General features: G+C 46.7%; 2 protein-coding genes across 8 annotated transcripts in view; both read right to left on the bottom strand.

Moving 5' to 3' along the window:
* TDRKH (tudor and KH domain containing) overlaps window positions 1–8,259 on the bottom strand; it is a 27,538-nt gene extending 19,279 nt beyond the window's left edge. For 3 of the 6 annotated variants that reach the window (XM_011973512.1, XM_011973511.1, XM_011973513.1), the window contains exons 1-2: window positions 8,063–8,259; window positions 435–583 (exon numbers count right to left, since the gene is read on the bottom strand). In XM_011973512.1, the coding sequence (XP_011828902.1) occupies window positions 435–558 (124 nt within the window). In that variant the 5' untranslated portion in view covers window positions 559–583; window positions 8,063–8,259. The remainder of the gene's footprint in view (window positions 1–434; window positions 584–8,062) is intronic. The other 3 variants (XM_011973516.1, XM_011973514.1, XM_011973515.1) reach the window with 3 other exon arrangements.
* Window positions 8,260–17,595: 9,336 nt separating this feature from the next.
* Window positions 17,596–22,788, bottom strand: LINGO4 (leucine rich repeat and Ig domain containing 4). Of its 2 annotated transcripts, none has more exons than XM_011973509.1 (2): window positions 22,576–22,788; window positions 17,596–20,061 (listed from the first exon to the last, which is right to left on the bottom strand). In XM_011973509.1, exon 2 carries the CDS (start codon window positions 20,046–20,048, stop codon window positions 18,267–18,269), a length of 1,782 nt encoding a protein of 593 aa, XP_011828899.1. In that variant the 5' UTR covers window positions 20,049–20,061; window positions 22,576–22,788; the 3' UTR covers window positions 17,596–18,266. The 2 variants fall into 2 exon arrangements, with proteins under 2 accessions (XP_011828899.1, XP_011828900.1); XM_011973510.1 differs by having other exon boundaries at window positions 18,267–20,051; window positions 22,557–22,622.
* Between the last annotated feature and the right edge of the window lie 198 nt (window positions 22,789–22,986).

Raw genomic sequence — 22,986 nt, 5'->3', positions numbered from 1 at the left:
AAAAAAAAAAAAAAAGACTAAATAATTTTAGTCAAAGATTCCTCACAGAAAGCCAATCACAATACCTGAGTCAGGCATGGAGGCACATGCCTATAATCCTAGCACTTTGGGAGGCCGAGGTGGGCAGGTTGCTTGAGCTCAGGAGTTCAAGACCAGCCTGGGCAACATGGCAAAACCCCATCTCTACAAAAAATACAGGTGTGCGGTACACGCCTGTGGTCCCAGCTACTTGGAGGCTGAGGTGGGAGGACTGCTTGAACCCAGGAGGTCGACACTGCAGTGAGCCAAGATTGTGCCACTGTACTCCAAGCTAGGTGACAGAAACCCCACAAAAAACCCACACAATACCTGGCAAGGAAAGAGTTTTTTTTCAATTTAACAAGGCAGGAGCATGTCTGAACATTTTCACATGTACAGTCATAGGGTTCACATACCTCTGCTTTCCCTATACCTGCGGTATAGGATATAGGCAATTGTTGCACTGGCTGGGATCCCAAGGCCCAGGGCTATTTTCTGAATGGTGGACAGGCTTGTCCAAGAAGTTCGTTCAGTGGACATTTTCTGCTGTACTCTGACTTACATCCTGAAACAAGCAAAGCAGGGAAAAGAGGGAGCTTTCATCCAATACTTGTATGAATAGCAGAGAGGCATGGGAGCACATTATTATTGAAAAGAATACTATTGCCTACCTTCCAATTTCAAGAGCTTCAGCAATTTCAAAATTTATTTCATATAAAAAGGGCTCAGGGTATATTTTTAAAGTTAGCTAAGGTACACATAGAATTAAATAGAAGCATACTTCACTTTCCCCACCCAAGGAGAACTGATCAGTTTTAAAAGACAAACCAAAAAAAAAATGAATCAAATATTTAAAATATATATACTTAGATTTCATATTAAATTATTTAAAATTACTTATCTAAGTCCTTTTATGCCTCCAGGGGTTTCCAGAAGCTGCTGCCTCTAAGTAATACCATTCCAGGCTTAGTAAAGGCCTTACTATTTACCTTTGTTGGAAGTACAGTCTTCATTTACTGTCTCTACTTTTGGTTTCTATTTATTTACTTCTTAATGAACAGTGAAATGGGGTTCTTCCCTACTCCATCACCAAAACTGTAACTTCCCAGATAATCAACCCAGAGGGCATGCATGGAGCCTTATCTCATCCATCTCTCTGCAGTAGCAGGAAGGTGGCCACTCCTTCCACAAAACTCTTTCCTTGGTTTCTGTGCCCTCTTTCTGTTGGTTTCCTTTTATTTCCCTGGAGGGTCCTTCCAAGTCTGGGCTTCTCATCCTGTGCCATCAATTGTTAATGTCACTCTGCTCTCTTTAGACCATTTCATCCACATATGTGGGTTCAATTACTACCTATATGTTAATAACATCAACAATGCTGCATCTGGCCTGATTGAGAAGCCCAAATCTTATTTAGACCACTGTAATGGCCTTCTTACAGGCTTTCGTACTGAGTTTCTCTCTGACACTGTATCTTCATTTTGCTGCCAAGCAAACTTTAATGTGTTCCTCATTATATTTCCTTATTCCACATAGTTTCTCAGCCTCCCTCTCCACTCAAACCTCTCATGCTGCCTCCTCTAACCTTTCTCAACTGAGGTCCTTGCTTTCTATTTCACTGAGAAAGTAGAGCATTCAGAGAAAATATCCACAAGCTTCTACACATTTTCCCACCTACCTCCACCTGTGCCTAAATGCTTGCTGTTTTCTCCTGTGACCACAGATGAACTGTCTCTGCTCCTAGCACTGAAGTCTTTCATAAAAGCACTGCTCCACAAGTTCTCCTTGCTTCTCCTGCATTATTAACATTTTCTTTCCCCTCTACTAGACAGTCCCATCAGCAGACAAACATTCTCCGTTCTTAAAGAAAACCCTGGATTTCACTTCAACTACTTCCCATTTCTTTTCTTCCTTTTAAAGGAAAACTTGAGTGTCAATATATCTGTCCTCAAGTTCTCTTCTTAAATCCACTCTAACTGCTCACATCAGGGTCACCAATGATTTCACATTGCTCAATCCAAAGACTGATTCTCAGTTCTCATCTCACCAGATGTCCCCACAGTATTTGGCACAGCTGGTGATTCCCTCTTCTCTGAAACACTTTCTCCATAGCACACCCTCCTGGTTTTCCTCTTTCCTTTCTGGCTATTCCATCAGTCTTCCAGTTGCTGATTTCTTCGCATTTTTCTATCCTCTAAACACTGGAGTGCCTCGGGGATCTGTCCTTTGCCCTCTTCTCTGTTCTACCTCACTTCCTTGGTGATCTCAAGTCTCATTCACAGACTGGCGTTAACTCCTATCTATATGCTGATAACTTCCAAATTAATAGATCCATGTAGGACCCTTCTCAACTGCCTACATGGATCTCCATTTGATGTTTAATATACATCTCAACTTAACACTGAGCTCCCGATTCACCCCCTTGCCATAATCTTTGCCATCTCAGCAAATGGCAATTCCTTTTTTTTTTCTTTTGAGACAGGGTCTTTCTCTGTTGCCAGGCTGGAATGCAGTGGTGCAACTATGGCTCACTGCAGCCACAACCTCTGGGCTCAAGCAATCCTCCCACCTCTCAGCCTCCCAGTAGCTAAGACTACAGGTGCATGCCACCACGCCTGGCTAATTTTTGTATTTGTTGTAGAGAGAGAGTTTCACCATGTTGCCCAGGCTGGTCTTGAACTCTTGGGCTCAGGTGATCCACCAACCTCAGCCTTCCAAAGTGCTGAGATTACAGGGGTGAGCCACTGTGCTCCGCCTCGACTGCATTCTCTTACTTCGTCATCCTCTCTCTCACACTGCACACTTAGCCTGTCAACAAATCTTATTTGCTCTACCTTCAAATTATCCAGAATCTGACCACTTTTTCTCTTTGCAGTTCTATGACCCTGCTCTAAAATACTATCTTTTCCCTAGATTACTGCATTGCCTAATGACGTTCCTGCATTTGCCATTGTCCATTCAGTTTATTCTCAGCACAAGAGCTGGAGTAAGTACTATGTGCTAGATGCTATTGTGGCACTAAAGACACAAAAATGAAAAGATAAATGTGTTGAGTAGCTACTATGCCAGGCACATTACATAATTTTATTTAATAGTCATATAACCCTGTAAAGTAGGAAATATTAATCCTATAGAAGAGTACACACGCTTGAAGAGGTTATCTAATCTCTAACCCAGAGTCTGGGTTATTATTTGCGTGTAAAAAACCTTGTAAAGTGATTTTAGAAATCCTTCCCCACCCTTCTTTTTACCTAAACTCTCAGGGTAACAGCACCTGTATTTTTATTCTTTATTTTGATTAACATATCCAATTCAAAATTAATACTGACAGAAAGTATTGTAGGTGGTTAAAAAAACACTGAAGACTAAAAAAACTAAAGATAGGTAATAAAAAACTGAAAACTAAATATCTGTATTTCTAGATATTATGATCAAGTAGAATAAAGCAAGCTGGCTTTAAATGAGATTTGCTTAAAAATGAGTAAATGTAACTTCGCTATAATTTGCCTCCAGGTACAAAAATTCAACCCAAATAATTATAATAAACAAAAATGTATTTCACCTTGGGGGGAAAAACTGGCTTTATCCTGGTAAGGCTAAAAACATACTCACTAATACAAAACCTACTGTGGAATAAAACTTAGGCTTTCAGGGAAAGCACAGCCAATCAGGAGGAGTGAAGAGAGAAAGGAGAACATCTAGCACCGAAATCTCACTGAGGAGCAGATAGAGTCAGGTAAGGGAGGCTGGAGGTAGGTTTCTTACAACAGTCATCCTCTCTTATCCTCGAGAAATATGTTCCAAGAACCCCAGTGGATGCCTTGGAGTACTGAAAACTATAGGTTTTTTCAATGTGACAACCAAGATGGCTACTAAGTGACTAAGAGGCGGGCAGCATATACAGCATGGATATGCTGGACAAAGGCAGGATTCTCATCTGGATCAGGATGGAGATTTCACCATGCTAGTCAGAATGGTGCACAATTTAAAACTTAAGAATTGTTTATGCCAGGCGCGGTGGCCCAAGCCTGTAATCTCAGCACTTTGGGAGGCCGAGACGGGTGGATCACGAGGTCAGGAGATCGAGACCATCCTGGCTAACACGGTGAAACCCCGTCTCTACTAAAAAAAAAAAAAAAAGAACTGTTTATTTATGGAACTTCCCATTTAATCTTTTTGGACCAGGATTGACTACGGGTAAGTGAAAGCAAAACCACGGAGAAGGGGAGACTACTACACTGTCATACAGATGACCAGAATTTGCATCTAGCCTCAGAGTTTTACTGATCAATAGAACTGAATAAAGTTCTTCAGAGAACTACCAGAAGTTTGCCAAATCTATTTTTTCTATATTCTGGTTTTAACCAAATTTAATCCACCTTCTTGCCCGGACTCGCAGCCTGAGCAAAAAATAAAACCGCCTTTTACTAATGGGTGGGGGATGGGTACCTCTTTTCAAGTGCGTTGTCTACTTTGGGTCATTACTCGGTAAATTCAGTATATCATTTTTAGAGACTATCAATCTGAGGGAATACTGTTCTCTTCCTGACCTTTCTAGAATGTAGCACAGAAAGGGTTGAGTTTAATGTAGGCTGTTTGCTTTCATTTATGAGGTTCTTTCTCCAACTCATTGGATAAACATTAGCTTCTCTTTTTTTAAATAGGCTGCAAATAAAACCCTTCACCACCCTGAAAATTTGGATGGTATTATATAAGCATCTTTGTATATACCAAAGGCAACAAATTGTTTCATAAAGGAGATTTTTGGCTTAAGTAATTCTTGAATACATACTTCCCAAACTCCTATTTTCCTACATTGAGATGGTTTATTCTTGGTTTATTCCAGAAAGGATTTGACTTCTTTTGTCCCCTGATTACTTCAGATATTTTCTTTTTTCTTTGAGACAGAGTCTCGCTCTGTTGCCCAGGTTGGAGTCCAGTGGCACGATTTCAGCTAACTGCAACCTCCACCTCCCGGGTTCAAGGGATTCTTCTCCTTCAGCCTAATGAGTAGCTGGGACTACAGGCACCCGCGACCACGCCTGCCTAATTTTTGTATTTTTAGTAGAAACAGGGTTTCACCATACTGGCCAGGATGGTCTCAAACTGCTGACTTCGTGATCCCCCTGCCTCGGTCTCCCAAAGTGCTGGGATTACAAGGCGTGAGCCACCGTGCCCACTTAGATATTTTCTTATATGACCACTCAAGTTCCTAGCTTGTCTCCATTATTAATGCGTCTTGGTTAAATAGTGCTACCTCCTTCTTATGCGCTGAGCATGTTGGGGACAGAAGGAGGAAGAAGAATTTCTACTTGGAAACCTTCATAGTCTAGAAAACAAACACCAAAACAGGCTGGGTACAGTGGCTCTTGCCTGTTAATCCCAGCACTTTGAGAGGCTGAGGTGGGAGGACTGCTTGAGATCGAGTATTCAAGACTAGCCTGGGCAACACAGTGAGACTCTGTTTCTACAGAAAAAAAAAAAAAAAATTAACAGAGGCCCCAAGGACTAGCTGGGCGTGGTGGTGCACACCTGTAGTCCCAGCTACTCAGGAGGCCAAGGTGGGAGGATGGCTTGAGCCCAGGAGGTGGACGCTGCAGTAAACTGATCACACCACTGCACTCCACCCTGGGCAACAGAGTGAGAATTTGCCTGAAGGGGTTAAAAAAAAAAAAAAGTCTAGGGCAAGATGTGTGTATGTTATATACAAATACTATGCATCTTATACAAGGGACATGAGAATCTATGGATTTGGGTTCTGTGGGGTTCCTGGAACCAATCCCCTGCAGCTAATGAAGGGAGAGACGACTGTATAAATTCTTGGTCAATGTGACAGCTGAAAGGAGCTAGAACCTTAAGGTTTATTTCTTAGATGGTGCATAGCTGAAAATCATCTCATTACAATACAACTCATTTTCCTTCTGCAAACCAATACTACATGAATGAACTGCAGTAAATGGACATTTATTCAAGCCAATAAGTATCGAGTTCTGATGTGTGCTTGGCACTGGGGACACAACAGTCAAGACAGACTTAGCAGCTGCCTTCATGGAGTTTCTTGTCTGGCATGGAAGATCCTGACGGGCAGGAGTCTTTAGGTCTTAAAGGCTTTGGGAAACTGAAATCTAGCCCTATGAACAAGAATGAACTTGATCTGTATTTTCATGCTGTTTGCTTCTAAAAACATCTTTCTGGCCATAATTCATGCTTATGGGGCATAGAAATCAAAAGATTTTATAACTAGAAGGGACTACAGAACTTATTTGATTCCATTAATAATGTTCAACTTGGGAAACTGAGGCTCAGGGATAGAAAAGTATTGATCTAAGGTCACACCGCTAATTAGTCATTTCTACACAATACAGTGTGCAAGGGAAATAAGTCTGTTTTGATGGCCAGTCATAATCACACCTCTTTACAGAGGCCCAAAGGATTAGCAGAACTTTTGTTTTCCAGTTCTGACACTATCAAGTGCCGAGGGGCTTCTGCAGCCAAGGCCCCACAATCTCGATCCCCTACACTGGGTTGAGTTACATTGCTATGGGCTTCCACAGGATCCCCAATACGCCTTCATTCACACATGCCATGCTTGTCATTCTTGATTAACATCTGTGTCCGTGGTGAGGAGAATGAATTGAAGGCAGCAACGGTAGCTTCAGGAGACCAATCAGGGACTAGTCTCTGATGGAGATGGAAAGTAGACGAATTGGAGAGTTTGTTGTTGTTTGGATAGAGACAGAGCCTTGGTCTGTCACCCAGGTTGGAATGCAGTGAATGATCATAGCTCACTGCAGCCTTGAACTCCCACAATCATCGGGCGTAGCTGAGATTATAGACGTGGCTTTTTTTGGCCGACTTCTATTTGAAGCAAAAGGTAAATTTCACTAACTCCTCTTCAGACATTACAAATGAATTTGTGCTAGTTATCAGCTGATGTCTCAAAAATGAGAATTTACTTGATCTGTCACTATGGTTTTGTTCACAATTTTCATATCCTTTCAGTTGTAGGTTTCTCTTAAAGAGAAATGGAAAATAATATAATGTAAACGGGGATAACTGCGCAGTACTGACTGCTAGTTTGTGTTTGATTTTATTACTTAAAAATTGAATGGGAAGGAGGAAGAGACTAGAACTTAAGACCACAGTTCCTAGGGGAAGCTAAGAAGAGGAGATGAGGATCATTGCTGAGTGAGGTATGTGGTTAGATAACGGTTTTCAGTAAAAGCTAACTTTGAAATTTCCTGACATTTGTATTGAACAATTGCCAACAACTATCTGATATGCATTGCTAAGGCTTACTTTATCATTTAAAATGACAGGAGTCAAATAGGATGTGATCAGGAGTCAAATCACATTGTTAGCTTCATGAAAGCATAGATAACTCATTCCAGTATCTCCTAATAACCAGAACCTACCAAGGACCTACAACATGGTGACATGCTTGAATCGAAGCAGCTCAATGTTCTCATCCTTGGTACGTTTTATTTTAAACTCAGGAGAAAAAAAAAAGCGTCAACCCCTTTCTCTCAAAACAAGGAAAGGGTCTAAAAGTCAATCTTTCTAATGGGGGTCTCCAGCCAACCCCCACGATGACACCTGCATTAAAGAATAAGGAGGGATACTGGAAAAACAAAAACCCCAAAGTATTATTCTGACAACTGTCAACAGCCATCCTATTAGCGATAACTAAAGAAAAAGCTGGGGAAAGTTAAAGGCAAAGTGATACATGGATGGCAGCTCTCCGTCTCAAAAAGGCCCAGTGGACGAGTGTGAACTGACTCAGGGCAAACACAAACGCTCCTGCACCGGGTCCGTTGTGGCCTAAGCGTGTGACCGGAGCATTTTCCTCAGATATAGTTACGAGTTCCCAGTGGGTCAAGTTGCCCCCGAGCGGCGTCTCACAGCCCAGGGCTCTGACTCCCGCCCCTGCGCCCCACATCCTTCCCTCGCCCCGAAGCACGCCATAACCCTCCCTTCCCTCGATCCCGCATTTCCGTCTCCTAGTGGCCAGGGCTGCCCATGACCCAGTCTTTCCCACTCCCCAAACCTTCGCTCTCCATCCCCGCCTTTACCGCTGCTCCAGTCAGCCGTCGAGCGCGCCGCCTCGCGCCTCACCCCAGCTGCAGCCACAGCCGCCGCCGCCTCCCACTCACACGGCGACTGGGAGGCCCGCCTGCGGCGCTTCAGCCGCCACTTCCCCGCCCCCGCAGCCCGCTAGCACCAGTCAACACCCTGCTCGCAGTCCGACCAATCGCCTTCTTCCGTAACAACCAATCCTTCCGCGGGCTGCCCCTGAGCGACGTGGCTGCTGCTAGCCACTGCCCAATTACCCGGATGGAATCCAAAGCAGGCCCACCCTGTCAGCCAATAAGCTCCAGGAAAAGCAGATGTTGTTAATTGAGACCGCACCTGCTGAGAATTAAACAGCCAATTACAAGCTTCCCGGAGACCTCGCAGACCACCTCTAAGGCCAATTACCGAGGAGTTTTCTATCTTCTAACCCTCGGGGGAAAATCGGCGCTCATGCTGCTGGGACCTAGGCGTGAGAGCGTTGAATCATGCGTGTCACCGTTCGCACAAAATTGGTGTCTTTGTACAAAGACAGTGCCACAACACAACTCAGTGACCATCGGGAGAGCAGCCTTATGATGGGCGATGCTCTATTAGTTGTTTCTCTTGCGATATTTTGCGTAGATCAGTCTGGCTCCGCGTATGGCGACGAGTACTCAAGAGACACAGAAAACGTTTTCTTTTTGGAAAACATGAAATAAGCTTTGTAGATGGAGAGGAGGTGAAGGGACAAGCGGTGCGCCGCAGAGAGCGAGGACCCACTCTTCTATTCCTCTGCGGAGGCACGGACACAAGGTGTGGCCCGAAACAGCGGCAGGAGAGTGAGACCCGAGCTCCGACCGCAGTGGTAAGGGGGCAGGGGACCGTAGGGGCGCCAGGGGCCCACCCTTCCCTGGGGATTCGAGGAAACGAGTCGAGGCGACAGCGTGAAGGCCTACGCTGCGGGGTGGCGGGGGGCGTTTCTGTGGGGGCGAGGAAGGGAGCGGGTCTCTGCAGGCGGAAGTTTGCTTTGGAAGATTTTATTCCAGACGCTGTCCTGGTCCCTGGACCGTTAGGAACGGTTGGGTCCTGCTACCGCCTCCGCACGGCGGGGAGCCTCGCGAGCCCAACCCTGCGCCCTACGCGGTCCACCCTGTCCCCGCCCCGCGCTAGGGGCTCACCCTGGGGACAGGTGTCGGGTGCTCCTGGTCATTGGGGGATCTTCCGCACTAGCTTCCATCACAATACCTGGCAGGTGATGAGCAATTAACGTTTGCTGAAAGAACGCAAGGTTGTATCTTTTGTCAATTAGGGAGATGCCTTTGGGCTTCAGGTTTTGCTTTCTATTAATATAAAAATGTGTATGCGTTTTGAATAAGTACTGCATTTACATTCCACAAAATTCAGAAAAAACAAGGTTATTATAGTGAATAAATCTTGTTTCCTTCAAGGCAACCAGGGTTACCAGTCTCTTGTGAAAATTTTCACAAGATATTCTATAGTTAATGTGTGTATATGTGTAATATATACAGTGTATATATATACACACATATATTTTGTTTAACCCAGTTAATAACATACGCACTATTTTGCAACTTTCTTTGATACAGTCTGGAAATCTTTCCGTAGCAGCATATACCTATCTGCCTCATAGTGATAGTTTCGGAGTGTGCCTGAGGGACATATGAAGATATATTTAACCAGTCCTTTAACATTTTATTGATATGCAAGGATACTTCATTTCCTTCTTGCATATCTGTATGATAAATACTTAGAAATGCAAGTGCCAAGTTAAAGAAGTGTGTGCATTGTTTTTTCATTTGGATAGATAAAATTTTGCAAATTCCCTTCCTCCCACAAAGATTTTTATAATTTTCATCCCACCAGCAATTTTTGAAAATGATTTTAGTTAGTATTACCAAATTGCCTTCCCTGGAAATTTTACCAATTTTGTCTCCCATCAGCAATGTATGAAAAGAACCTGTTTGATAGCACACTGGTGCTGTTAAACTTCTTGATTTTTGACAATCTGATCATGTAAATGCTATTTCATTGCAAGATAAAATTTCATTGCTCTTATAAGTAAAGTTGAGCATCTTTTAATATAGTTACATGGCAATTTTTTTGTAAATTCTGTTTTTCTATTCTGTTCATATTTTTATTGGTTATAGGGTCATTTCTTAATACTTGCTGTTTGTATATAAGTTAAAAGTATTTTCCCGGCCAGGTGCGGTGGCGCACACCTGTAATCCCAGCATTTTGGGAGGCTGAGGCAGGCTGATCACTTGAGGTCAGGAGTTCGAGAACAGCCTGGCCAACATGGTGAAACCAGGTCTTTACTAAAAACACAAAACTTAGCCTGTTGTGGTGGCAAGCGCCTGCAATCCCAGCTACTTGGGAGGCTGAGGCAGGAAAATCGCTTGAACTGGGGAGGTGGCGGTTGCAGTGAGCCGAGATTGCCACTGCACTCCAAGCTGGGTGACAGAGCGAGACTCCCTCTCAAAAAAAAAAAAAGTCCCTTTTCCCAGTTTGTTCTATGTATATTGTTTATACATATAACAAGTATTTTCCGTTTTCCCAGTTTGTTCTATGTATATTGTATATTTTCAGGCTGGTTTCCAACTCCCGACCTCAGGTGATCAGCCTGCCTCGGCCTCCCAAAGTGCTAGGATTAGAGGCCTGAGCCCCTGCCCTTAGCCTGTTTATGATTATTCTCTGCAAAATTTAAAAATTTTTATGTAATTGAATTTATCAGTATTTTATTTGATAATTTCTGGGTTTGTTTCTTTCTTTTTTTGAGACATAGTCTCATTCTGTTACCCAGGCCAGGGTACAGTGGTGTGATCTCAGCCCACTGTAACCTCTGCTTCCTAGGTTCAAGAGATTCTTGTGCTTCAGCCTCCTCAGTAGCTGGGATTACAGGCGTGTACCACCACACCTGGGTAATTTTTATATTTCTAGCAGACTCAGAGTTTTGCTATGTTGGCCAGACTGGTCTCAAACTCCTGGCCTCAAGTGATCCACCCGCCTTGGCCTCCCAAAGTGTTGGGATTACAGGCGTGAGCCACTGTGCCTGGCCAACTTCTGTGTTTCATATAATTTTTAGAAAAGTCTCCCACTACTTAAGATTATTCTTAAAGGTCCTATGTTTTTTGAAAAGTACTTTGATAGTGTCTTTGTATATGTAAATATTTGATTCACCTGGAATTTATTTTGGTGTAAAGGTGTGAGATAGAGATCCAACTTTGTTCTGTTTTTTCCAAATCCTTCTTATTGAATAACCCATGTTTTCTCGATTGTTTTTGAATGCTACCTTTATAATACCACATTGCCATATGTATTTGGGTCTGTTTCTGGATTTTTCTCATTTTGTTCCATTGATCATTTAAAAATTTTTTAAATTGTGTACATTATGGTTTTTTTACCACAATTTAAAAAATTAATTTACAATATACATACAGAAAAATGCACAAATGACAAGTATATATCTTGATGAATTTTCACAAATGGAATACATTTGTGTAAACAGCAGCAGATCAAGAAACAGAATATTACTAGTGCCCCAGAAGCCACTTGTGTGTTCCCTCGCAGTCACTGCTCTTCTCAAGGACAACCACTCTTCTGACTCCTGATATCATAAACTAATTTTGCCTCTCCTTGCTTTTTATGTAAAGAGAATCAGAGTATGTATTCTTTTGTGTCTGGCTTCCTTTATTCAAATTATTTATGTGAGATTCAGTCATATTGTGTATAGTTTTAGTCCCTTCATTCTGACTACTGTGTAGTATAATATTGTGGGGCTATATTGAACCATAATTTACTTTTCTATTCTGTTATTGTTATTTTGACTGGAATCACATATTTTTAGATTATATAAAGGAGAATGTATGATATAGAGTCTTCCTATACATTTAAGTCATTGGCACCCCATCAGTAGAATTTTAGTTTTCATTATGTAGAATTTACATACTTCTTGTTAAAATTATTCCTAGGTATTTGAGTGCCTTGATTGCCATAGCTATTTTTACTTTAAAAAGGACAAAATGGTAGTTCAAATCCAAGGAAGAATGTGTCCAGTGTTTATATAAAAATACAGGCCTACTTTATGGGTCCATCTTCTTCTAGCTCCAGTGAAGGTGGGATGGGCAAAAAAGAGGAAATGAAGTCTGAAAAGGGGGTTACAATTTATAGATAAACCACAAGAGGAATTTATTTCTTTTTAAAGACAGAGTCTTGCTCTGTTGCCCAGGCTTGAGGCAATGGCATGGTCTCTACTCATGCAACCTCCACCTCCCAGGCTCAAGCGATCCTCCTGCCTCAGCCTCCCAAGTAGCTGAGACTACAGACATGCACCACCACGCCTGGCTAACTTTTGTCTTAGTAGAGATGGGGTTTCACCATGTTGCCCAGGCTGGTCTCCAGCTCCTGGGCTTAAGGCATCTGCCTGCCTTAGCCTCCCAAAGTGCTGGGATTACAGGAGTGAGCTAGTGTGCTCAGCCTCAAAGGAGGAATTTCTTAATCAGAGCAGTGAAAAACCAGGTGGCATCACTTTTTTCTGGAATTTTTTTTTTTTTTTTTTTTTTTGAGATGGAGTCTCACTCTGTCATCCAGCCTGGAGTGCAGTGGCACGATCTCGGCTCACTGCAACCTCTGCCTCGCAGGTTCAAGTGATCTTCCTGTCTCAGCCTCCCCAGTAGCTGGGATTATAGGTGCACACCACCACACCTGGCTAATTTTTGTATTTTTAGTAGAGATGGGGTCTCACCATGTTGCCCAGGCTGATTTTGAACTCCTGACCTCAGGTGATCCACCTGCCTCAGCATCCCAAAGTGCTGGGATTACAGGTGTGAGCCACCGTGATCTTATTTTTAAATAAGATTTATTTTATCTTATTTAAAAATAAGATTGAATTCTAACTTGCTGGGTAGGGAGGTTGGGGAGCAGAATAAATAACTTTGAGTGAGCTGATGCCAAACTCACCCTCAAGTCACTGTACATTTGGGATTTGTCATCTCATTTCTCCTCTCAGATCCCAAATCAGGATTGAAAGATTGAATTGTGAGATGCTGGGATTGAGTGAACTGTAATTTCTTTATTCTCATCTCCAGTCCTAAGAGTCTATTCTCTTTCCCTGAAGGGTGTTGTGAACAGGCTGTGGGAGGCATTAGGTGGAGTGAGTTAAGATAAGGTCTGGGTTGCCCAGAGGGTTCAGTGAGCAGGTGTTCCCTTTAATAAACTGAAGCAGGAAAGTAGATCTTAGCTAGGGATCTGGGCAGTGACGGGGGCTCTGAAATACAAGGAGCCTGGCTCCAGAGCCTTGGCTGCCCACAGAGTTCCCTCCCTGTACAACATACGAATGATCCATTCAAGTGCCATTCAGCTATTTGAGTCTCAAAAACAGCACTCATCTCTCCTGTTGCCCATCGTAGGAGTCACCCCCCTCCTCCCCACTTAAGCCTCTTAACCACAGTGACCGGGAGCATGAGCCTCAGTGTCCTCACTTATGCTGGTGCTACTATTCCGTCTTTAGACCGGATTGAATTGTGGCAGATGCCCTAGGAGAGAATTCTCCTCAGCCTCTCTGACCACCACCACCCAGCTGTATCTTCCTACTTAATTCCCCTTATGAAGCAATTTGGAGGAACAGGACCCAGGAGTCCCTGGGTTCAGATGCTCTCCAGCCTGAGTCACCACCGTACTGACTTCTTACAGCAAGAGTTCCACCCAAAGTCTCCCTCAAATGGGTGCTGGTGGGAGAAGGGGACAGGGGTGGAGAGAATGCTGGAGCATTTTTGTGTGTTTTCTTGCTGGGCTCATTCTAATACCTGCTCTTACCTGTGCTAACATCCACTTTGAACTGTAGTCCTTCTCAGCCTTTTCTCTTTGCCTCTAATGGACCCTGGGGAGCAAAGGTGGCCTGAGGCCTCAGAGTTTCCCCTGCAACCTGTGGCTTCTTATAGCAGAATTTCTTAACCTATATTCTGTGGAGTCTGTGATAGCTTCAGAATAACTGGACAATTTACAAACATTTTTGTTCATAGCTTACATCAGGAATTCTCAGAGGGGTCTGTGACTCAAAAAAGTTGAGGATCATTGCTTAGCTGGGCTCTCATCTCCTGAATCAGGGATCCAGCACAGCACAGGAAATAGAAATCGGAAATAGAGAAAGATTGTATCGGGGACCGAAATGTGGAGTGCTGAGATGGTGCCACAGGATCTTTGGGTCCAGAGTTCTCGCTCAGCTTAGGTGAGACCATGTCTGAGATGGAAGAGAGAGGGGTGGAAGGAGGGCAGGATGGAATACCCTCAGAAAGGTTCTGTCAAGCAGGGATGGGCGGAAAGTAGGCAGAGTCAAATTCTTCTCCAATCTGAAATAGCTCACAGATTGTTCCACCAATCTGTGCAACCTCTCTCTAACCTCGGAGGTTGTTGAGGTTAGAACCCAGAAAAGAACTAGGAAATCTGAAGCCTCCATTTCAGAGAATCCTTTGCTGGAAGCCAGGCATTTCACTGCAGTCCATTTGCTCCCTGGAATTTCTGCTCCTTTCTACCAGTCCCTGAGGCAGAGGCTGTAAGGACATTCGGAGAGAGGAAAGAGTGAAAACAAAGAAAAACCCCAACCTCCTGAATCAGGTGCATTTGAGTTAATGAAGAAGGTGAGGACCAATAACTGAGCCCAGTCCCCCCTGAAAGTTCAGAGTGGATGGGTTGGAAAATTTCCCCTTTCTTACAGGTCATGTCCTGCAACTGAAAGGCCCTGGGAGAGAGAGTCGTGAGGGCGTGGCAGTGAGGATGGCAGTGTGGTGGAAAGGGGGAGTTTTCAGTCAGACAGCCGTGAGCTCAAATAGCTAGGTACTATTTACTAACTAGCTTTGCGCACTTTACTCTATTTGACCTTTAGTTTCATCAGCTAAGATGCCTCCCTACTTTATAGGGTTGACATAAGGATTACATAAGAAAATATATATAAAGCCACTGACATAGAATAGGCCCTCAATAAATGCAGTTCTTCTCTTTGAACTGCTGTCCCGCCCTGGGCAGAACCTCCATTAGATTGTCCCCATGGTGTGGCACCATACATCCCTGCACATGGTCCACAAAACTTCTGCACACAACACCCACTCGTGTCCTTGGCTGCATTTGCACACTCATCAGCACACACACAGCAGCCTGTGCTGTCACAGCTGAGCTGAGGGCAGTCTTCCCAACAGGTAAGATGAGGGACTGGCATGCTAACGCTTGGACAAGCTGTGGAAATACTCATCATAGTAAGCTTGTTACATGAATGTGCTTCACCCCTCAAAAGTATTCTGGAAAAGCTGTGAAAGGAGACAAAGGGGCTGTGGTGGGACTAACTCCATAGGCATTTCCTTGAGATTAAATGTGTTTCTTGAGGGATACTTTGTCCACCCACCACTGCTGAGGAGACCTTAGTCTATGCCCCAGGTCGTGATGTCTGAAGCTTTGCTGTCCAGTATGGTAGCCATTGGCCACATGTGGCTATTGAATGCTTGTAAAGGTAGGTGGTACAGCTGGGGAATGGAATTTTAAATTTATTTAATTTTAATTTAAAATTTAAAACATATTTGATTCAGTTATCAGAAAATGTTTTATGTTTGGAAAAACTTAGATGTGTGAATCTACTTTCTCAACAGTGACCTGTATGAAATCTAAATATGGATTTTTCTGGTGAAAATTTAGTAACTGAATTGCAATGTTGAGATGTACTATAAGTGTAAAAAATACATGGATTTTAAAGACCTAATATGAAAAAATGTTAAATATTTTATGATTGATTTTTGTATTGATAATATATTGAAATGATAATAGTTTGGGTATATTGTGTTAAATAAAATAAGTATTAAAATTAAATGTATCTGTTTCGTTTTGATTTTTTAATGTAGTAGCTACTAGAAAATTTGAAATTACATATGTGACTTAGATTCTACGTCTGTTGGGTAGCTCTGTTCTGGAGTCTTTGAGACTTCAGAGACTTTGGGCAGCAGCATGTCCCAGCGCCAGACAGTCATCTGTTCCCCACTGCGTCAGGGGCTTCCCAGAGAAGATTTCTCTGAACAGCATTGCTGCTTCCGCATTGCAGAGAGGGCAACTAGAGTGAGAACCTTCAGCGTCTGACTCCCAAGTCCCAACCTAATAAGCTGCTGGTGGAAGGTTATGGAAAGGAGGGGGAGGGCTGTGCCCCAGGAAATCTATCTGGTACATTATACACTAAAGAAGGGGAAGTTGCTGGGATGCTAACTGAGTTGTGTGTGCATGGTGGGTGGGAGGTTGCAGGCTCAGGGAAACTCATTTCTCAAGCAGGTCAGTTTCTCCAGCCTCACTCTCCTGTCTGCCTGGTTCTCACATTCACCTCTGGTCCTACCCCCATATTCCTATCTCTGCCCCACTAAAGAGCGGCCTGCCTGTGAAGTCCAGCTTCACTTCCTCAGTGGTGCTGAGTGTCTCACCTGTCAGGCAGTTTGAGCTGGGAATCTTCTAATGAGTGGAGTCTCCTCAGAGCAAGGACAACAGCAGCAGGAATCAACTAGAAAGCTCACAATGCTTGCATCTGGTTTGGTGTAGTGGTGGGTGGGAGGAAACTAAGGACGCTGGGCAGATGCTGCTGCAGAGAAAGGCTCCCTGGGGCCACGTGATTCTTCCCTTCTCAGTCCCTCCTCCCACTCCTCTCCTCTCCCTGTCACTCCTCCCTTCCAGTCATGCTGAGGCCGTTGCTCTGTACTTTGAGCTTCCAGCATCTCTACTTCTTTTTGGGCTCTGCTTTGCCCTCTATTTGAAGCACAGTCAGTGGTACTCAGCAGTTTCACCTCCCACTCCACCTCCCCATCTGGGGGTCTCTGTAAATCAGTGACCTCTACCCGGAGACAGCTTCCCACTGGGGCTGCACTAATCACAGAACCAGAGGAAGCTGCAGAAGGATGGTGGAAATTAACTAGGCAGGCAGTTACTGCTGCTCCCCCTTCCCTTCACTTCTCACTACGGCCTGCTGTGCCCTCCTCCCTGTTCCTCCAAGCCTAGTCTCTGCAGTGTCCTGGGTCTCTCTCCTTTGACAACTGCGGATTCTTGCGTTTGTTAGTCATTATTTTGGAGTTCTGACTTTTCCCCAAGGGCACTAGGGATCTGTGACACAAAAATGATGGGAGCTGCCATGGAGAAATGGGAAAGAGGGGCAGCAGCTGGGTGTCTCAGGTGGAATTTCTATGTAGGGAACCCCTGGAAGGTGGAGGATCACTCCTTCTCCAGTTCCAGAGATGGGGAGTGAAAAGGAAAGGATTGAGGCTGAAACCAGGGCTAGGAGTGCTGATCCCTCCAGGCATGGGGGTGGGGGTGTAGGGGGGTGAGGAGAGTGGAGGTGGGAGGGGCACTCCTTACCCTGTTTGTCAGGCAGGTTAGATGGAGGCAAGGCCATTGGGACACATGATCAATGGGCAAGCAGAAAGAGAAGGAGTGGGGAGATATAACAGAAATGAGGGTAGGAAATAGACTGAAATAAAGAAAACTCCAGATATGACATTTAGCTTTGGCTGCTACTGTTGTGGCCCTTTGACAGCAGGTTTAATGATCTGGCAGACAGAGGAAGGTGGTAGAGGCTCATGCAAACACAGTGCAGTGTGTGGTCTGTCCTCCCCATCCCACACTCTGTCCCCATCCTCTTCTCTGTGGCTTGAGGGTCCTTTGCTCTTAATCCTGTACCTAGGGACAGGGTTGGGGTGGGGAGCAGAAAAGAAAGGGACTCTGCCAGGTTGACAAACAGAGACTCCAAGGAGCAAGTGGCACTTCCCAGCCCCACCTCTGAAATAATCTTATAGCTGTGGTTGGCAATTGGTTATTAAAGGATATAGGCGTGTGTGAAGAAAGCCTAGTGGTTAAACTAGCTGACTAGAGCTTTATGTTTCCTGTTTTGTGTGTGGAGGGGACGAAGGGAGGGCTGGACTAACGATGGGGTCTGTATCTGCAGCTCCCTGGGACCCTCAGAGAAGAAATGACAATGCTATCATCAGACTGGAAAAGCTCAGGAGGCAGACTCTCTGGCAGGAGGCATCGCTAGTTGCTGGCACAACGCAGACGGGAGGTGCGGGAGAGCGGTGCTGCTCAGGACCAGGTTCTGGTTCAAGCAGCCTTGGTTGTCTTCCCCTTTGGTATCTGAAGTGGACTTGGTGGGTTCCCCACTGGGGAAGGAAAGGTCAGAAGAGCTTGGCAGTGACCCGGTTACCCCCAGAGTTTCTATCCCCAGAGGGCCGAGGTGCCACAAAGTCAAAGGTCATGTGATGTTTGACCCGACCTTTGCCCTTGCTCCAAAGGGCAATCAGGCCAAAGCAGAGGGTCACTGAGGTGAGGAAGGGGAGGAAGCCGACTGCCAGCACCATGGCCACACCTCTGCTATCCAGAAAAAAAGGCCCTGGGATCCCTGGCACGGTGATGTTGGGGTCAGAAAGTGTGCCGTTTGGTGGTTCCACCTGGATGACTTCCAGCCAGGTCCTCAGGGAGTCATTCCCAGCAACATTGCTGACCACACAGACATAGGCCCCTCTGTCCCGTAGCTGCACTGAACGGATCTCCAGTGTCCCATCCTCTAGGACCCTTACTCTCCCAGCCCTGCCCAGCCAAGCCCCATGAGGCCTCATCCAGGAGACGGTGGGGGCTGGGTCTCCATCTCCAGAGCAGGAGAAAACTGCATGCCCGCCCTCCTCTGCAATGACCCATCGAGGCCCCGACTTTCGGATCAGGGCTGGTTTGCAGGTGAAGTGCCCCGGAGGCAGTATGTCTGAAAACTCCCTCAGGCTCTTCCCCTGAACATGCTGGGGGCCAGCACAGGCAGGCGGGGAAGTGCCAAAGTCCAGGCGGCGGCGGAGCCGGAGCAGCCAAAGGAGGCGGCAGTCACAGGTTAGGGGGTTGCCAGATAGCCTCAGGGTGACCAGTTTGTCTGGGGAAGGGAAGGCTGTTTCCTCTAGTGTCTGAAGGGCGTTATCTGCCACATCCAGGAGGTGGAAGGCAGTCAAGCCATGGAAGGCATGGGCAGCAATGGAGGTGAGGCATGCCCCTGACAGGCGTAGCTCCTGGAGCCGCACCAGGGGGCTGAGCCTTCGGGCTGGGATGGCTGAGATGGGATTCTGAGACAGATCCAGGACCCTGAGAAAGCTCAGGTGGTGTAGTGCTTGGAAGGGCACCGAGCTCAGATTGCAGCGGGTGATGGCCAGGCTGCTAAGATTAAGCCCAACGAGGCTCCCAGGGTCCAGAGCCTCCAGAGATGGCCAGTGGTGGATCTCCAGCTCCTTGAGCTGCCCCAGCCCCCGCAGGGCCCCAGCTGGCAGCCTCCCAATATCCAATTCTCGAAGCCTTAGGGCCACTAGTGCTGGGAGACGGGCGAGGGCTAGGCCAGGCACTGTGCTGAGGTTGCAGCGCTCCAGGGTGAGGGTGCTCAGCTTGGCCAGCCCTGCAAAGGCCCCTGGAGCCACAAATACCAGGTGGTTGTCCCCAACCTCCAGCTTCTGGAGGCTGCCTAGCTCCCCAAAAGCTCCATCTAGGAAGAGGACAATTTGGTTGAGGCGGAGGTCCAGCAGGGTCAGGGCAGAGAGGCCTGAGAAGACCCCAGGCCCCATGATTCTGAGCCGATTGCCCTGCAGCCTCAGGGTGAGTAGGCTTTGTAGGCCATGGAAGGCCCCGGGCTCAAGGGTGGAGAGCTGGTTGTAGCTGAGATCCAATTCCTGGAGCAGGCTCAGGCGGGAGAGCATTCCCCGCTGGAGTCCCCACAGGCGATTCCCGCTCAGGTCCAGGAGCTCAGTGTCCAGTGGGAGTCCTCCAGGTACAGCCTCCAGTTGCCTGTGGCCACAGAGCACAGCCTGGGGCTGGGAGGTGCAGTCACACACAGCAGGGCAGCTGCCACCACTCCCTCCAGTTAGGAGGAGGAGGAAAAGGAGTGGGGGCCATGGGGGCCAGGCTTGCTTTGGAGCTGTGGCCGCATCCATTCCCTCTTCAGTCCTGGAACAGATGATGACATGACCCTTTTTGGAAAGTGGCTTCAGATGATGGTGACCCTGGACTTCCTGGCCCTTCTTAGAGGGGAGAGAAATTGAGCTATCTGTCTCAGCATTGCCAACAAGTAGGGCACAGAACCAGGAAGAATTATTGTGTGCCACCTCCCTGGGGCTTCCTGGAGCTTCTCTTTGGGGAATCTCTGCTTTCTTCCCTCTTCCAGCCCTGGATAACCAGTCAAGTGCTTACTGGCTCATAGAACCCTAGCCAAGCCTGATTTCTGTGGGGTAAAGACTTATGGGAGTGGGTCAGGGAATAGCAGGGAGGTAACTAAGTCTTTCTGACTTAGTTGGGGTTTCCCGATGTCTGTGAGATCCAGGAGTATCTCAGGTCCCTTCTACCTGATATCTACTCTCCCCAAGCTCTGCTCTGTCCCTCTCTGCTCGCCCTTATTCTTTCATGTTATGTACCCATAGCTTTGCCTAAGGCTCAGGGAGATCATGTCCTTGGCCCAGAGTTCCCTGTCCTGACTGGAGAGGTCCTCACCTTGACTAGCTCACCCAAGGCTGGGAAACATGCAGGCCTCAGCTCCACCCCCATGCTGAGCCCTTCTCCAGCCTGGCCCAGGGCCTGAGCCCTGGACTAGCAAGATCCAATCTCCCCAAAATGCCTGTGTGGACAATGGCCAAGCTGTACGTTAGCTGTGGCATAGGATGCAGGGGGCACTTGACTGGGAAGCTGGGAATCCCCTGCAAGAGCCCAAGGGCAACTGCTTCTCCACTACAGATGAAGCTGGGGTGTGTGAGAGACCCAAAGGATGCCCAGGTTTTGAGTTCTGTTGCTTGGTCTTCAGTCTTGGGCTTCCCTCATATCCCTCCTTAATGGTGTTTGGATTCTGGTCCAGTGTGTGGATCTGAGGGAGAGCTCTTGTCCCTTTTGGCCTGAGCTGCCTGAGAAATTCCCAAGAGACAGATTGTGAACCAGGGAGCATAGATAAGTGAGGAGAGACAGCATCTGACAGAGCACTGTAGGGTGGGGAGGAAGGGAGCCCTCAGTTGGCACAGCAGATATCTGGGCACAGGCAGCGTGCAGAACCTTTAGACTTATAGTCAGTTTCTGGGTTACAGGATCTGGGAACTCTCAGGAAGATGTTGACTACAATGGCTGAGGTGACAGAGGAGAAGGGGCCCTCTAGGTGGTGAGGGCCCCTGACTCACCCTGTTCGATGTCAACAGGGACCCCAAGGGAGGGGAAGTACTGGAATTGGCAAGGGATGTCTACAGAGATAGGAGCAAAATCCCACGGATGCTCTCTCAGAGACAGGGTGTCTGAGTCTCTGCTGAGCAGCAATCCTGATCACCTTTGGGCTTGAGGGCTTCAGGCTCTCTGAGCTCTACAGGGTCAGCTTTCTACTACATGCCCTATTTTTTCTCATGTGGAACTTAGGAGAGGCAGTTTAAGAGATGGTCATTTCTTCCCCTTTCCTTCCCACTCTCCACCCCTTGGAAGGATCATTCTAGTGGTTATCCTACAGCCACTTCACAGGATTGTCCTAGTTGGAAAACTAAAGAAAGAGGCCAAAAGAGCAGAAGGATGCAGAAAACTGGTCTGAGGCTTGGGGATGAGAAAGAATAACGTGGGGCAAAGACTGCAGAGCAGACTCCTCTCGCCCCATCCTGACCTAACAGGTCTCTGTGGCATGCCCGGAGCTCTCCTGGGAAAGATGGCCCAGCCTCCCTTGTTCTCCCTGGGCTTGTTCTGGGAAGTCCACCTGACAGCTAGCTCTTCATCACTGCTGCTGCAGTTCCTGCCCATCCTCTGCTCTGCATTCAGCAAAAGTGCAGTGAAGCATGTAACCCAGCTTTCTTCCTTCCTGCTCCGGTGAGTTTCCCCTGAGTCCCAAAGCCTGCTGGGCCAGGGGCTGAGGGAGATGGAGCAACCTATTTTATTTCTAAGGTGGCTAATTTAATCACAAACTTCCCTCGTCAACCTCCATGGCTGCAGGACTGGCTTCCGGCCACTTTGCAGGAAGAGAGATGTCAGAACCACTTTTTTGTCCCTTCAGTGGGGTGGGGACATCACCAAGACATGACTCTTGAGGGCATCACCCCCTCAAGGGTAGGGAGCTTTCTTCTTTGTGTGGCAGTCCAGAGACACTTTTGAACCTGGGTATCCTGTATCCTGTTTAAAGCACACCTCACTGACGACTGGGAACTGTGTGGGGAGAGGGTTCCTGGGGGAAATATTTCTGGAAGATCCACACTGGCTGTGGAGAAAAACCCTTCCAGAGGAAGGGGAGCACTGGGGAGATGGAAGGGAGGTCTCCTTGGAGCTCTTCCACTCAGGGGTACTTGGGATATTTGAGTTTCCCCCTCAAAGTCCCATGGGGCCAGGATTAATTGTTGGCAGGGTGGGGGCCCAAACCCTCTTGCCTTGAGGGGCACACTAGTCTGGCCTGTCTCTGAGAATGTTATGGAAAAGGGCAGCTGCATCTTCGGGACAGAGGGTGCGGGCACTTACCGGAGAAGCTGGAAGGTGGCATCAAGTTTGGCACTGCATCTGTCCAGCGCTGGGGGCCCTGTCCCATTCGAGCTGCACCTCAGGCCCCTGCACCTTCCCTGTGTGCCTCAACCCCCGCTGCCTGGCTGCCCGGCTGCTGCCTGCCGCTGCTGCTGCTGCTGTTGCTGCTGCGGCCGCTGCTGCCAAGACTGAGGTGGAGAAAAGAGCCAGAAAGCATTTCTCCTTTTTTTTTTTTTTTTTTTCCTCTCTCTCTCTTTTTAAACCAGGCAAGAATGAGTCTGCAGCAACCCTGTTGGTGCAAAATAAATAAATAAAGCAACCAGGGAGGGCTGCAGCAAGCACCACTACAGGCTGGCGAGTGACAGGGGAGGGATCCAGGAGGGAGGCTCTGGTGCCAGGGAGGGGTCATGC

The sequence above is a fragment of the Mandrillus leucophaeus genome, unplaced genomic scaffold (assembly GCF_000951045.1).
Source record: "Mandrillus leucophaeus isolate KB7577 unplaced genomic scaffold, Mleu.le_1.0 Scaffold139, whole genome shotgun sequence".
NCBI lineage: Eukaryota > Metazoa > Chordata > Mammalia > Primates > Cercopithecidae > Mandrillus > Mandrillus leucophaeus.
The sequence above is the reverse complement of the archived record's forward strand: the minus strand, read 5'-3'. Positions and strand labels throughout refer to the sequence as shown.